Source organism: Orcinus orca, chromosome 1 (genome assembly GCF_937001465.1).
Source record: "Orcinus orca chromosome 1, mOrcOrc1.1, whole genome shotgun sequence".
Taxonomy (NCBI): Eukaryota; Metazoa; Chordata; class Mammalia; order Artiodactyla; family Delphinidae; genus Orcinus; species Orcinus orca.
In genome coordinates, this window is record NC_064559.1 from 8,962,216 (window position 1) to 8,977,771 (window position 15,556).

The following is a 15,556-nucleotide window of genomic DNA, read 5'->3' on the forward strand; positions in this document are numbered from 1 at the left end:
GAACCTCATAAGCAAATGCGTTGGTGTTTCTGCAGTGAAGCATGTTTATCTTTACACTGAGATTAAAAAGAAAACAGAACTCCCCCAAAACTATGCTTCGCCTGATTCATTCGCCAAATGAATTTTGAAAACCCTTTGGCTTTTAGAATTGCAGGTAAGGGATTGTGGACCTTCATAAAACTCTTCGAAGAGTAACTGGCATTTAGAACACACTCTATGTATGCTGGTGAATACTGTTACTACTATACTGGTTATCATCAGATACTTATATACTCATGTGCATAGAAAATTCGTGAATCACACAGTGCTGGGAGGAGTTCTTTTCATACCACATGACCTGAGAAGGGCAAATCTAAGTGTTGGAGTCTTTCAGCCATTCTTCTCTAAATCAGAATAAGAGAGGGCTTAAGTGATAGCCGTCCTTATCTCTTCCCTGTCTTAAATGTAGGCATGTCTAGCTCTATGCCCCTGTCCTTCCATCTGTTTGTGCTCCCAGTTGTGCAGCATATGATTTGAGTCTGCAGAATAATGAAACTTGCGTTTTCAGACTTTCAGAGATCCTAGTGAAAAAATGTTTCAAGTTTTTCCTTGCTCCTTATCACAGCACTCCCCCCCACCCCGCCTTTTTTGTGGTGAGAACATTTAGATCTACTTTTCTAGCAACTTACAAGTATATAATACAATACTGTTAACTATAGTCACCATACTGTACATTAGACCCCCAGAACTTACTCATCTCTCATCTTATAACTGGAAATTTGTACCCTTTGACCAACATCTCCCCATTTCCCTCAACTCCCAGCCCCTTTCACCACCTTTCTAGAATTAGAATTCTAGAAATAGAATTTGCTGTTTCTGTGAGTTCACCTTTTCAGATTTCCCATAGAAGTGAGACCACACAGTTTTTGTCTTTCTGTTTCTGGCTTATTTCACTTAGCATAATATCCTCTAGGTTCACCCATGTTGTCACAAAAGCAAGATTTCCTTCTTTTTTTATGGCTGAATAATATTCCATTTTCTTTATCCATTCATCTGTCATTGGCTATTTAGGTTGTTTCTATATCTTGTACAGCCCCTTTTCTTTAAACATGAACCAACTGATCCATCATTTCTGCAGATATGACCAGATACGACTAAAGACTAAAGTGACTGCATATGAATTTGAGATATTTCTTCTTCCTTCCCACCATTTTAATTGATGAGAAACTGTAATCACAGACATTAGTATAACCATTTATGACAATTACCAAGATGTATTCTAGTTTAGATAATATTATAGTATTATACACTGATTTTAATTATATAGTCATATTATTGTTATTGCACAATGATCCAAAAATAAATTTATTAAATGCCCCTGATATGTACATTTGCTATAAGATTTAAAAAATTTTGGACTTGAGTTTAAACCTATTCTCTATGCTTAGAACTATCCTTTTGAACTGTTTGTAGATATGTTGTATATAGTTTGTTTTCTCCTTCTGCACATTAGAGTAGTATTTGTCTTCCCCCTACTCCACCCGCCCCCAGTAAAGGCTGGAAACAGCCTTTGTCTCCTCTTATGTAGTTCAGTCTCTGCTCTATAGCATCCCAAGTGAGCTGCAAGGGCCCTTTGAGATTATCTAGTCAAACTGAGGGAGAGAAGTAGAAACAGAAATGTAATCAGTTTGTTGAGAGTGAAAATAGGGGATTAGTTATTTGTATTTGACAGTTTTTTGATCCATAACTAAAATACAAAATACAGAAATATCTGTTCCTTTTTTTGTCGGAAAGGTATGTGTGAAGTCTGCAATTTGTAGAGGTGTTAGCCTTAATTGATCTTTAGGTTGTGTGTGTGTGTGTGTGTGTGTGTGTGTGCGCGCGTGTGCGTGCGTGCACGTTGGGGGTTGTGGTATAGTGTGTAAGAATACGTGGCGTGTCAGTTTATGGCGTACTGTTTGATCCCCATGAAACATGTTTGTTTTGGCAGCTGGCTTTCCCTGTAGCATCGTGTTGGAATTTGGCATGCAGTGTTTAAGCTCTAGTTATTTCATTTGGTACATTTTGGTCAATTTCTTAGTGATAGTAGATATTGAGTTTAAATTCCAGAGCAGAAAACTTGAAAACGAGAATATAGTATACGATCACCAACCGACACCATGTTCAAAAACACAGTTGTTTGTTTGGCACGTGTTCACTAATGTAACTTTTTCAACTGACAATATTATTTGATTTAGGATCTTAGAATTTGAACTGCATGGAAATCTGATAATTTTGGTATTTATTTTTTTTACAGAGAGGAAAAAGGAAAATGGATGACTGAAAAAAAGTATTATTTGTCACATTTTAAAAGTTGTATTTCCTTTCCTAGGTTGCTGTAGTGAAACTAAAAAATGCAGATAAAGTATTTGCCATGAAAATATTGAATAAATGGGAAATGCTGAAAAGAGCTGAGGTAAGATTCTAATTATTGGAATATTTAAATAATATTTTAGAAATATTTTTAGAGAAAAATAAAATGATAGACAGCCCATAGGTCTTTAAGTATCATTTAGTAACCTTTTATCTACGATGGCATTATTTTTTAAAGCCTAAGAGACAAATTCAGTAATTCACAATTATGATATAGTTATGATGAATGTTACATTTGTGATGCTATTTTAATATTATCTGAAAACCAAATGGAAACCCTTTGAATGTCAGGCTTAGACACTTATGTTAAAAGGATGTGTGGAAACCAGTTTCTTTTACAGGAAGAAATTTTGTAGTGACTGATATCCAATTTGATATAGCTTGTTTATATTATTTATCTGTATTCTGCTATAAGCAAATTCCTCAGGAATTTTGAATATGGCCTGTAAGAATTCTGTTTATTGCTGACTATGCAGTTAAATTTATGTTTTGTTTCATATTATTAAAAATGGGAGTAAAATCTGCTGTTGAAAGAGTTGTCAGCATTTTAATCTTCGTGCTAGATTTGAGGGAAAGACTGACTGGAATGATGTTAAAAATATCTAATAGCCGATATGTATGTCAAACCTGACATTACATGTAAATTTGGGGAGTGGTTCTGGAGGTCTGCTGTTCTGGGTTATAGTGAGTTGCTCAGTGAGGTAGGGCATTCAGGGGCCTCAGGGAAGCAGAACTTACCGGTGTGGAAATATTTTAACTTACAGAAGGATTATACTGCTGAGTAGGCTGAGTGTTAGCTCTAGAGGGTAGTAAGATTCATAAGAGGATAATGAGAAGTTAGCCCTTAGAAATCTTTCTGTATATACCAGTACTTGTAGCAACCTGAAAAACAGCAAATACATAGGGAAAAGCAAAAATGGTTCCCATGATGATAGATACATACTGTGGTAGTGAAAGTAAATACTTCAATATTTCTTTCTTTTAGAAAATTTGAAGAAATAACAAAACACAAAGAGGAAACTAATAATCACTTGTATTCCATCATTTAGAATTAATAACATTTTGGGCAAGTTTTGCTTTCAGTCTTTTTCTTTTCTATTTGCCTACTGAAAAAAACTGCACACATGAAATTACAGATATATTCTTTGTAAAACAAATAATAGCACATTACAGATAAAGCTAAGGTACTCTTTGACTATACCCCGCCCAAGTCCAGCCCCTCTCTACCTCCCAGAGGTAATTACAGAGGTAATAAAATCGTGTTTAAAGGAGTATCTGGAAAGTTTTATGTCACTCTCTGACATATGTGCCAGTGCCCGTTATATTCAATAACTTCAATATTTACTTTTGTATTTCCCTAAAACTGAATTGCCTTACTGTCACTGGTCATATTTTCCAGGTAATAAACACTGAGATTGAGTTTAGTATGCAGTCTATTTATTAGGGGGTGCCTTTGAAATTGACATTGACAGACAGGAAAGGAGGTGAAATACGATTTGTCAGGGAGAAGTCAAGCTGCCCCTTCAGCCTCTGTTGATCCAACAGGGATCCGTGGAGCAGAAATGGTCCTTCAGAGTTGTCCTACCTTGGGCCAAATGGTTGACTTTATGCACTTGCCTCAGTTACTCACTGGATATGGGCTGCCTCCAGAAGGACATGGCCTTGGGCTAGTAGGCTTTCGGTGGCTGAGACAAAGCCTGGAGGGGCTGACAGCATTGCCAGCAGCTGGAGCAATAAGTGTTATTATTAAAAATTAGTAAAGAATTATGTTCTAATTGTTTCGCAGAACTCATAATTGTAGTGGGTTAGTGTTCCAGGGTTAGAACTTTTATAAAATTTAATTAAAGTTTGTACTTACTTTTTATGATGTTGGATATGTTGGGGAAGAAATTTTTTTTTTTTAACATCTTTATTGGAGTATAATTGCTTTACAATGGTGTGTTAGTTTCTGCTTTATAACAAAGTGAATCAGTTATACATATACATATGTCCCCATATCTCTTTCCTCTTGCATCTCCCTCCCTCCCACCCTCCCTATCCCACCCTGCTACGTGGTCACAAAGCACCGAGCTGATATCCCTGTGCTATGCAGCTGCTTCCCACTAGCTATCTGTTTTATGTTTGGTAGTGTATATATGTTGGGGAAGAATTTTGAAAAGAAAGAGTAACTGGTTTAACTTTCATTACTCACTGGAGGAAGTGGCAAAATTGAAGATAAAACAGGAATAATTAAAAATTATTTTGTTGAATTAAAAATCATTAATATGTTCTGTTTCTGGGGCAAGATGGAATAGATGTGCTTCTTCCTACCTTTTCCATTAAGTACAGCTAAAGACCATGGACATTACATATAAAACAGATATACAAAGACTCTGAAAGGCAGAGAGAATGTGGAAAAACTAGGGGCCTTGGGACACAAGGAATGTCACTCATTCCATGAGGTCAGTATTATTCTGATGGAATAACAAGATAAGGACCATACAAAGAAAGTTAAAGATCAATATGCCTCATGAACATAGATGCAGATATCCTTAAGAAAATATTAGCAAATAGAGTTCAGCAATATATAAAACAAATCATACACCATGACCAAGTGGGGTTTATTTGAGGGATACAAGGCTGGTTCAGTATTTGAAAGGAACTTGCCTCAAACTATTTGAAACTTTCATTTTTTAGGAAGAAATTCTACATTGAAACTTTTAAAGAGGAATTCATTTTAAAGTAGGATGGAATTATATTTCTGTGCTTGAATTGTCAAATCCTTTTTTTAAAAAAACATTGAAAAGAAGCCCATTGTGATCATTACTTATCTAATTTGGGAAAACTGGTCCTACCAATGATGCTTAATGAATTACAAATGAGCAGCAAAATTTCTTACTTTTTAAATCTGTGTATTGTTGATACTTTAGAACACTATTCAGAGATTTACCTCCAACCTGTTTGTCATATTTATTTCTATTTAAGGTATGTAACAGATATAATAATTAGTGGGACATGGATTATTTGAAGATACTAGGAAATTTGTCTCTTTCTGTACCTGGCAGATAGATAATTAGTAAATAATCTTATAGTTACAAAGATTAATATCTCTAGAGATTCATCATTTACAAACTTTGTTAGTATGTCAGCAATCCCTTAAGTTAACTTCTCCTAATCTATTCTGTGAATTTTACTTTCATTTCAGATTTATTCAACTCTTATTGATTTCACTCATATAGGAGTTGTCTTACTCATTTCGTTGGAAGATGCAGTATAGTTTACAGAAATGCTCTCCATCTCAAGAGTCAAACCTTTCCAAGGCTCAGTTATCTTATTTGTTAAATAAAGATAATTGTCTCTATACCATAAGTGGAGGAATAATATATCTTAGTTTAACTGTGATAGTACTGGTTTATGCCTGTTGTCTTACTATTTTTGTTATTGTTGTTAGCCCTGTTTTATTATTTTTATACATGTATGTGCCAGGAGGAGTAGTAGTAGTAGCTGTAGTAGTTAATAGTAGTAATGAATTGAGGTCATTAGATTGGAACTGCCTCTACTTCCTGATCTGCTACGTATAGTAAAAAAAGAAAATGCAAGCACTCTAGAAAATAACAAGTAAAAAAATGAAAGCTTTTTTTTCCCTCCCTCAGATGTCCAGTCTTTCTGTTCAAAGTAAATCATTAAGATGATTTATTTATCCTAAATAGAAAAATTTACTATACTGGAATCATATTAAAAGACTGATTTTTTCACAGTGCTTTTATCACTTAATAATATATATTGGATTTTTCCATTTCCATATTTATACTTTTACCTAATTATTATTATTATTATTTTGCGGTACGCGGGCCTCTCACTGTTGTGGCCTCTTCCATTGCGGAGCACAGGCTCCGGACGCGCAGGCTCAGCGGCCATGGCTCACGGGCCCAGCCGCTCCGCGGCATGTGGGATCTTCCCGGACCGGGGCACGAACCCGTGTCCCCTCCATCGGCAGGCGGACTCTCAACCACTGCGCCACCAGGGAAGCCCTCTTTTTTTTTTTTTAAAATAAAGTATTTATTTATTTTTTATTTTATTTTTGGCTGCGTTGGGTTCTTGTTGCTGTGTGCAGACATTTCTCTGGTTGTGGTGAGCAGGGGTTACTCTTCGTTGCAGTGCGCAGGCTTCTCATTGCAGTGGCTTCTCTTGTTGTGGAGCACGGGCTCTAGGCATGCGGGCTTCAGTAGTTGTGGCTCGTGGGCTCTAGAGCGCAGGCTCAGTAGTTGTGGCGCACGGCCTTCGTTGCTCCGCGGCATGTGGGATCTTCCCGGACCAGGGCTTGAACCCGTGTCGCCTGCATTGGCAGGCAGATTCTTAACCACTGCGCCACCAGGGAAGCCCTACCTGATTCTTTTTAATAGTTTCATTATCCTGAATGGATATATTGTTTAGTATGATGATTTTTTCTTTTAAACATTGATGGGCATTTAGATTATTTCCACCTTTTTACTATTTTTATTTGGTTATTTCACCAAATCTAACTATGTGTGTTTAGCAAAGAGGAATTTCAAAACAAGAGAGAAAATAGTGCATCAGAACTAGTCACGCCGCCTAAGAAGTATATGCAATGTAACATAGAAATAGAAAGGGCTGTGAAATACTGTTAATCAGAGATGTTGCTGTTGGCTGCCCTGAGGTACTCCAGGTTGTGTATGCTGAGGTTGAAGGGATTTTAGGTATAGCTTTTACACTAAGGGATTTTCACGTCCTGCTGACTCTAGAATTTGTCCACTCCCCAGATTAAACTCCTCAGTAGTGGAATTCCTGGGTTGTGTGGGACAGGTATACCTTTAAACTTCGATAGTTATTGCCAAATTATCTTCTAAAAAAAGTTGGATCAGTGTATCTTTGCACTCATAGTATTTAAACATGTCTGTTTTCTCACGCATTTGCCAACTGTGGATGTTATCAAATGATTTATGTGATGTATCTCATGTTTGATTTGGTCACCAAATACATATTAATATGGAGATTTAAAAGTAAATCGATGCTTTGGTGTGTAAGAGCTGATATTTGAAGTTCTTGCATTTTGCAATTTAAAATTCCACCTGTTTATCTATTTTTTTTTTAAAAAAAATACTTGACTTTTTTCCCCTCAAATATTAGCTTAGAGAGAATGATTCAATTATTATTTGAAAGTCGTCTTCTGTGGTAATACTTCATGGGTGAGATAAGTCTTTATTACTTATAAATTAGAAGCCAAAGTAGATATATCATGAATGGATTTTCTCATTTTAACGTGTGATTTCCAAGTATTTGGGCAATTTGGATATTCTGTATAAGAATAATGATCTGATGAATGCACCTATGGATCTAGGGAAGAGAATCATGTGACAGTTTTGCAGAATTATTATCATTTATATATGGTCTGTATTAACTTCTGTTTCAGCATAGGTATTCCTTTTCTTCTTTCTTTTTAACCAATAACCTATTAAGGATAAAATTTAAACACTATGTAACTGAATATTAACAATGTAAAACTGCACAACACTCAAAACCATCACTGTGCAAGCAGAATGTTTGGTTGAATAGAAACTGAGTGACAGAATCTGAAGAAGCTATATGGTCTCCAGTAACCTCTCCTTTGTGATGATCGCATTCTTAGAGACCCAAATATTCTTTTTTTTAAGGGAGGATTTTTAAAAAATCTTACTTAGTTTTTTCAAAAATGTAATTGAAATGGACATCATTAAATGTCTTTATATTGAATCCTTGGTATACATGCATCATGGTTGGGTTAATATTGATCTAGAACAGCGTTTTTCAGCAGTGGCACTTATGACGTTTGAGGCCAGATAATTCCATCTGGGGGCTGTCCTGTGCATTGTAGGATGTGAAGCAGCATCCCTGGCTTCTTCCCACTAGATGCTGGTAGCATTACCCCTCACCCCTCCTCAGCTGTGACAACCAACTGAGGACAGTGTGATATACTGAAGCAAAAAAGGAGACTGTGCTTCACATCTAAACTAAGTATCTGAGGCATTAATAGGAATAGTCTATAATACCTAAGTATGTATGGGTAAAATCATATGTCTGAGATTTGCGTCAAAAAAATCCTCTGTGTATATACATATGTGTGAGTGTTCACATGTATGTGCGTGGAGGAAGGGAGGTGGTAAGTGGGTGAGAGTGTAGATGAAATAAAATTGAACAATAAAATAATTGTTGAAATTGGTTGATGGGTACATTGGGGGCAGGGGATTATTTTACTGCTTTCTCTTGTATATGTTTAAAATTTTATATTAGAAATAGTTTATATTTTATGTTTTTAAAAATTAATTTATTTTTTCACTACATAGTTTAGAATAGATTAGAACCTACTAAAGTTAATCTGTTCTGTTGACAGGTAGTCTTTGGAGCTTTATTTAGTTTGGAGTCATCAGTCAGTCACATTTCCAGATTCTAGCTGGAAATGTCTTTAAAATTTCAGATAGCTGTCCTGGTAAGATAAAGCCAGGAGAAAGGAGTCTCCTAGGCTTGACAGACTTCACCACCTCTCTAAAATGTTAGCAGCAAACCATAATTTCAGGTCAGTTAAAGTCTGAAACAGAACTTAGTTGTATGTCAAGTGATTCTATTTTCCCCGTAAAGTGAATGAAAGCATAATATTGCAGATTTTAATAATTGAATTGACAGGTAAAATTGGCCATTCATTTGGTTTAAGCTTTATTTGTTTTAAAATTTTTCCTTGGTGATGCTGTTTTATAAATGGCTTTGGAAATTCTATTGCATCAAATAAAATTTATGGAAATATGTGGGAAAAAATTAAGGTACTTAATTAGGGTAAATTAAGTAATGCTAATTGTTTTATATATCATGGCTGTTGAATTTATCTTGTGGGAAATAAATTATTAGGCACTTGCTATGTGTAGAATACTGTCTGATGGTTTTTCAGTGTGTATGGAATGTGGTACAGCCATTAAGAAAAATTAGGTCTCTATGTACTGGTGTGGAAAGCTGTTCGGATATATTGTTACTTGAAAAACATGACTTACAGAGCACTGTGATCTCATCTGTGTAAAGGAAGGAAAGATAGGGGAGATAGGATGCCATATGAATATAGTTGTGTGTGTGTGTGTGTGTGTGTGTTGTGTGTGTGTGTGTGTTTATATGTATACAGAAATTTTCTGAGAAGAAATTCAACTGAGTTATTGGTAGTAACCTCTGGACATAACAGGTGGACAGTGAAACTATCAGGGCGTGACTCAGGGAGACTTTTAATTTCTACTTTACCTTTCAGTTGTTTTTGGCATAGCAGCTTTTTAATTAAAAATTTAAAGATATATTGTAGAATCATAAAGTATCATATAAAGTTATTTTTTATTTTTAGCCACACATTTCTAAGGTTCTCCAGGATACATCTTTATAATAGTGGAAATATATCCTCAGAATAAATTAAAACTTTTATAAATCAGTAAGAAAAAGACAATTCATTAGAGAAAATGGGCAAAGGGAGTTTTTCAAAGAGAAAACTCAGATGTCCAATAAGCATATGTAAAATTATTTATTTACAGGGAACTCTACTTGATGCTCTGTGGTGACCTAAATGGGAAGGAAATCCAAAAAAGAGGGGATATATGTATATGTATAGCTGATTCACTTTGCTGTACAGTAGAAACTAACACAACATTGTAAAGCAATATACTCCAATAAAAATTAATTAAAAAATGAGTGCAACAAAAAAATTATTTATTTGCACCTGTAATTAGGAATATGTTAATTAAAAGAATGATGAGATATTATTTCACACCCATCATATTGACACTCACTTAAAAGTTTAACAATGCCAAGTGCAGTTGAGGATGTGGGGAAAAGGGGAGATTTCATACACTAGGGTGAGGGTAGTAACTGGCATACCACTTAGGAAAGAAAATTGGCTGAATCTGGTAAAGTTGAAAACGCTTAAAACTAGTATTTCTGTTTCCAAGTGTATACTCTAGGAAACTCTTGCAAGTCCCCTACAATGAACGAGTTCCGTTCCCGAGAACACGTTTGTAAGTCCAACTTGTTTGTAAGTCCAACAAAGTTAGCCTAGGTGTCCAACTAACACAGTCGGCTATATAGTACTGTACTGTAATACGTTTATAGTACTTTTCACACAAATAATACATAAAAAACAAACAAAAAATAAAACATTTTTAAGCTTACAGTATAGTACCTTGAAAAGTACAGTAGTACAGTACAACAGCTGGCATACAGGGGCTGGCATCGAGTGAACAGGCAAGAAGAGTTACTGACTGGAGGAGGGAGGGGAGGTGGGAGATGGTAGAGCTGAAGGATCGTCAGCAATAGGAGACAGAGGGCAAGCTGCAATTTCACTCACGCCTGACACTGATGGCACAGGTTTTAGTTCCTTGCTGGATTCAATTCTATCTACCCCCTTGAAAAAATGATCCAGTGATGTCTGGTTAGTACTGTACCAGCTCCATCACCGCTGCTTTTACACTTGCTTCCAGACATCCTGGGCTTGAAATAAAAATACTGTACTACTGTACTGTATACAGTGCTGTACAGTAAAGTATACACAAGAGCACAACCACTTGTAGAGGATGCATGCATATGGCAACGTATGCCAGACAGGTGAACTAACTTACGTGATTGGACATGCGAACACGTGTTCGCATCTTTGAAAGTTCACAATTTGAAGGTTCGTATGTAGGGGACTTACTGTACATTTGTACAAATATATTCATTGGCAGCATTGAAATAATACAAAATTGGGTGATCTTCGTGATTGGGGGGTTATATAAATAAATTCTGCCGTATTCATACAATGGAATACCGCAGCAATTAAAAGGTAAACAGCCATCTATGCAAAGGGATAGATGAAATTACACTATTCATGGAAGTTTTCAAAACACAAAACAATTCTATTGTTTTTGGACACATACATGAATAATAAAGCATGTGATGGGAAGAATATATACTAACTTCAGATTATTCATTTTCTCAGAGGGAGAAGGGACAGGAATGCTCTAGGAATAGGAAGGCTACAACTTGTATCATATTTTCTTAATAACAAAATGATCAGAAGTAAATGTGACAAAATGTTGACATTTATATTATCTAGATGGTAGATTGGACCATGGCTGTTAAATAATTCTGTGTATTTTTCTGATTTTTTTGAACTACAACAGTATTTTTAAATATAAAATACTTGTAAGTATACTGTTCCAGTTGTTCAGTTTCTGAGGGGTCTTTGAAACTTGACTTATTGGAAAGTCGTATAATATTAGATGTATTCCCTTTTCAGAACAGAAAGTGTAATAAATATTTTAAGCAATTGTTTGCATAATATATTTCCTAGTTTTACATGAAGTATTCTTTATCTAAAAAAATGTTTTTTTCCTTTTCAGACAGCATGTTTTCGTGAAGAAAGGGATGTGTTAGTGAATGGAGACAATAAATGGATTACAACTTTGCATTATGCTTTCCAAGATGACAATAACTTAGTAAGAATCACTTTTTATATGTTTCTATATCCTTATTAATTTTTTATTGGCAGAATTTAGAATTTAGCATTATTTTCTCTTAAGCATTATTTAAATGTAAATGTTATTTAGAAAACCACTGAATTTCAGAGTATAAGTTGTTTATTTTGATATGTGATTTCTTTCCCTGGGTAATTCAATACCTTTCCGTTGGAATTTTTTATGTTTTTTAATAAACACGTCAAAACTAAATCCAAACAGATTTACATTCTATAAAAGGTGGTCAGGATTTTTTTCCATTATTTTCTCAAGATATCTTATTTGTAGTATTCTATTACTATTTAGAATTTTACATATTTTTCAAAGTTGTCACGTGTTACTTTAAGTAGAGCCATATTTAAAATCTAGGCTGTGTCTAATTTTATATTAACATCATGAACCACTTGACAAAAGAAGTTGGGAAAGAGCTTGGAGGAAAATCAAACTGTTAGAAGCACTACCAATTGAAGATTGAAGAGATGAACAAGTAAATAGGAAAATAGGTGATATCTGTCACAGTCGAGTGTACAACTCCTTGGCCTGTTATTCAAAGCCCTTCATTTTCTGACCCCAGTTTTTATTTCAAGGTTTAGTTTTTAGCATACATGTGTTGAGTTCCTGCTTTGTGCCAGCTACTACTACTATGTACTGGGATATAAAAATAAATAAGACATTTTTCATTAATTTGATATTTATTGGACATGTGCTGTGTGCTAGGCATTGTTCTTTAGATTCTAGAGACTCAGTAGTGAATAAGACAGACAAAGGATCTCTTTTCTTATTCTTACATTCTTGTGAGGGGAACCAGACAAGGAATTCACAGTCAAGTAAATAATATTTACACATTGTTTCATATAAGAAAAATATAACATTTATTCAAAGGTATGAAGTCAGTAAGGGCTCTTCTAAGAAAAATGTACATTGCCTAAACCAAGAAGGGAGAAGAGGCGGAGATGGCTTGGTGAGCATGGAGATTTGAAGCCACCTTGTTATGTTCCTCTTGATGAAGGATAGAAAAAGAGGCTTCGGGATGAGGGAGGAGAGATGAGAGAGTCACATAATATAGCACCTTATACGTTATGGTAAGGAAATTAAACTTTTACAGTCATGAGTTTCAAAAACAAATATTTTTTTGATCATGGAACTCTAGTGTGTGTGTTTTGTAAAACGACATTATATCTGAAAGCCTGTACAATGAAGCATATAGAAACGCAACTGCCCTGACTGATCTCTTAGCTTCCTCCTTCCGCTTTCCTTCATGCTTTCTCAGGGTTCTTTCACAGAGCAAGTTTGGAAGCTGCTGTTTTAGGACTGTAGAAGGGTTTGTGACAGGAAAGGACTGAGGTTGTTTGAGGGATGAGAGGAAGGCTAGTGTGATTATGATAAGGAGGGGAGAGAGGTATAAAATGAGGCTTCCAGAGTGTGGGCCATGCAGAAGAGTTCGAATTTTATTCTAATTTCCAGGAGGGTTTTAAGGATAGCGTGATAATCAGTTTTATATTTTGTATAGAACATCCTAGCAGAAGTGTTAAGGATGGATTTCAGGGGGCAAAACTAGAGAGACTAGTTAGGAGACAATATTCAGGTGACAGATAATGAGGGATTGAATAAAGGTGACAGTGGGAGGGGATGGTTTCAGGTACTATTTAAGAAGTAAAATAATTAGGACTTGTGTTTGAGTGAGTGTCAGTGGAGGAGAGAGGAGTCAGAATGATTCCCAGTTTTCTGGTGTCTGACTTGTGGGATTCAGTGGTTGGTAGGTGATGAATTGAGTTGGGGAATATAGGAGGAAGAGAAAATTTAAAGTAGGTGGGAAGATGATTAGTTTAATTTGATATATGTTGGGTTTGAATTGTCATGTGATCCATTTAATGGGTTAGATATGTAAGTCTGGTGTTTCTGAGGGTGTCTTGGAGTTCTCATAGATCAGATTTTGGCAAATTGTGGCCTGCAGCTCAAATCTGGCTCGCCACCTATTTTCATACAGCCTGCAAGCTAAGAGTTGTTTTTACATTTTTAAGTAGTTGGAAAAAATCAAAAGAAGAATATTTTATGACATGTGAATATTATATAAAGTTCAAATTTCAGTGTTCATAAAGTTTTATTGACACACAGCCATGCCCATTGATTCATGTATTATCTATGGCTGCTTTGTGGCAGAGTTGACTAGTTGTGATGGAGACTGGCACTGTGACAGAGGGTAACACACTATATGTGTCACTCGTTGCTTTGCACTGAGTCAGACTACAAAGTGCAGTGACAGTTATAACTCGATAGCATTTCAATTTATAACTTGATAGCATTTCAAGTGCTATATCATGACGTTTTATTATTTTTAAAATTAACAGTGCATATGCCTCATGTCAAAATAAGAAAAGTAGACTTTTCAGTATCATGCTTTTAAGGCACAGTAGAGTGTGGATTATTTTGTTAATGAATTAAATTACGGCATAGTGTTTATTGCATAACTACACTTCACTTGTACTAATAGAATACAATAAATGTCTGCATTGCCAAACTGAGCACTCATCACAGCATTCCTAACTCATAGGAAAGCAGCAGTCAGAAAAGTTAGAAAATTTAAAACAATATCTTATCACAGCAGAATTTTTTCACAAAATAAAAAATGAAAATGAGGCTGCAACTGCAGTAAGTTCCTGAGTGGCTCATTTACTAGCCAAACAAGGAAAGCCATTTACCAATCTTGAGTTAATTAAATCATGTTTGATTGCAGCAGCCAAAGAAATGTGTCCACAGAAAATAAACTTGTCTAAGACTATTAGCGTTTTGGTGAGAACAGTTGCTTCAAGAATCGAGGACAATGGGAGCAGCATCAATGGTGGATTTTAAAACCAGGGAAATAATCATTTCCTGTCACATTGAGAGGGTTTCTTTGACTCTTGAGTTGAAAGATGGTGCTGGTTCTGCTCAGTCCTTGTTACTTGAGGGGTCAATGTTTGAGTTTGAAATAGCTGAGGAATTAGCCTCTATGAATATCTTGTGTGGAATCATTACAGTCATATTATTTTCAAAGAAGTTGAGAAAACACTGATTTGGTACAACCTGAATTGGAATCTGCTAAAACATATTACAGTTGAGAGTGGTAAAAATATGTATGAGCAGGAAAAGGCTTATTTGGACAGATTTACAAATCATGTGAAAATATTAGTTGCTTAAAGCATGTGGATGTTCATTGTCTTATTAATCAGCAGGTAGTTTGCAGCAAATATTTGAATCTATCATGTGTTGAACCAGTAGTATCAACGTTGCGCTTCATTCAGTTTTTTGGAAACAACTATTATCATTTCCATGGATTTTTATCAGAAATCAAAGCTAAACATTCTTGTTGTGCCATACAGCCATTCACTGGTTTTGCAGTGGTAACATTTTATTGCGATATTTTGAACAAAGGACCGATTGAAATATAACTGAACAAAAAACCCCACCCTCAACCATTATTATGAAGTATTGAAAAGGCTTGGAAATTAGCTTTCCCTGTAGACTTGATATGTTTTAAAAATAAATTTAAAATAAAATTACAAGGCAAAACAACACTTATATGCAAAACTATGCTATGGTGAAGTCATTTTGACAACTGACATTGTTTGAATCACAAGTAATGTCAAGCTGCTGTATCTACTTCCCACGCTGTCAAAAGTAAAAAGGAGTGAGAT

The 15,556-nt window shown here is 35.3% G+C and overlaps 1 protein-coding gene across 14 annotated transcripts in view; it reads left to right on the top strand.

Moving 5' to 3' along the window:
* The window catches only part of CDC42BPA (CDC42 binding protein kinase alpha), a 326,934-nt gene that overhangs the window by 105,264 nt on the left and 206,114 nt on the right, over positions 1–15,556 (top strand). For all 14 annotated transcript variants that reach the window (XM_049713472.1, XM_033430345.2, XM_049713441.1 and 11 more), the window contains exons 3-4: positions 2,351–2,434; positions 11,769–11,864. In XM_049713472.1, coding sequence (XP_049569429.1) covers positions 2,351–2,434; positions 11,769–11,864 — 180 coding nt within the window. The remainder of the gene's footprint in view (positions 1–2,350; positions 2,435–11,768; positions 11,865–15,556) is intronic.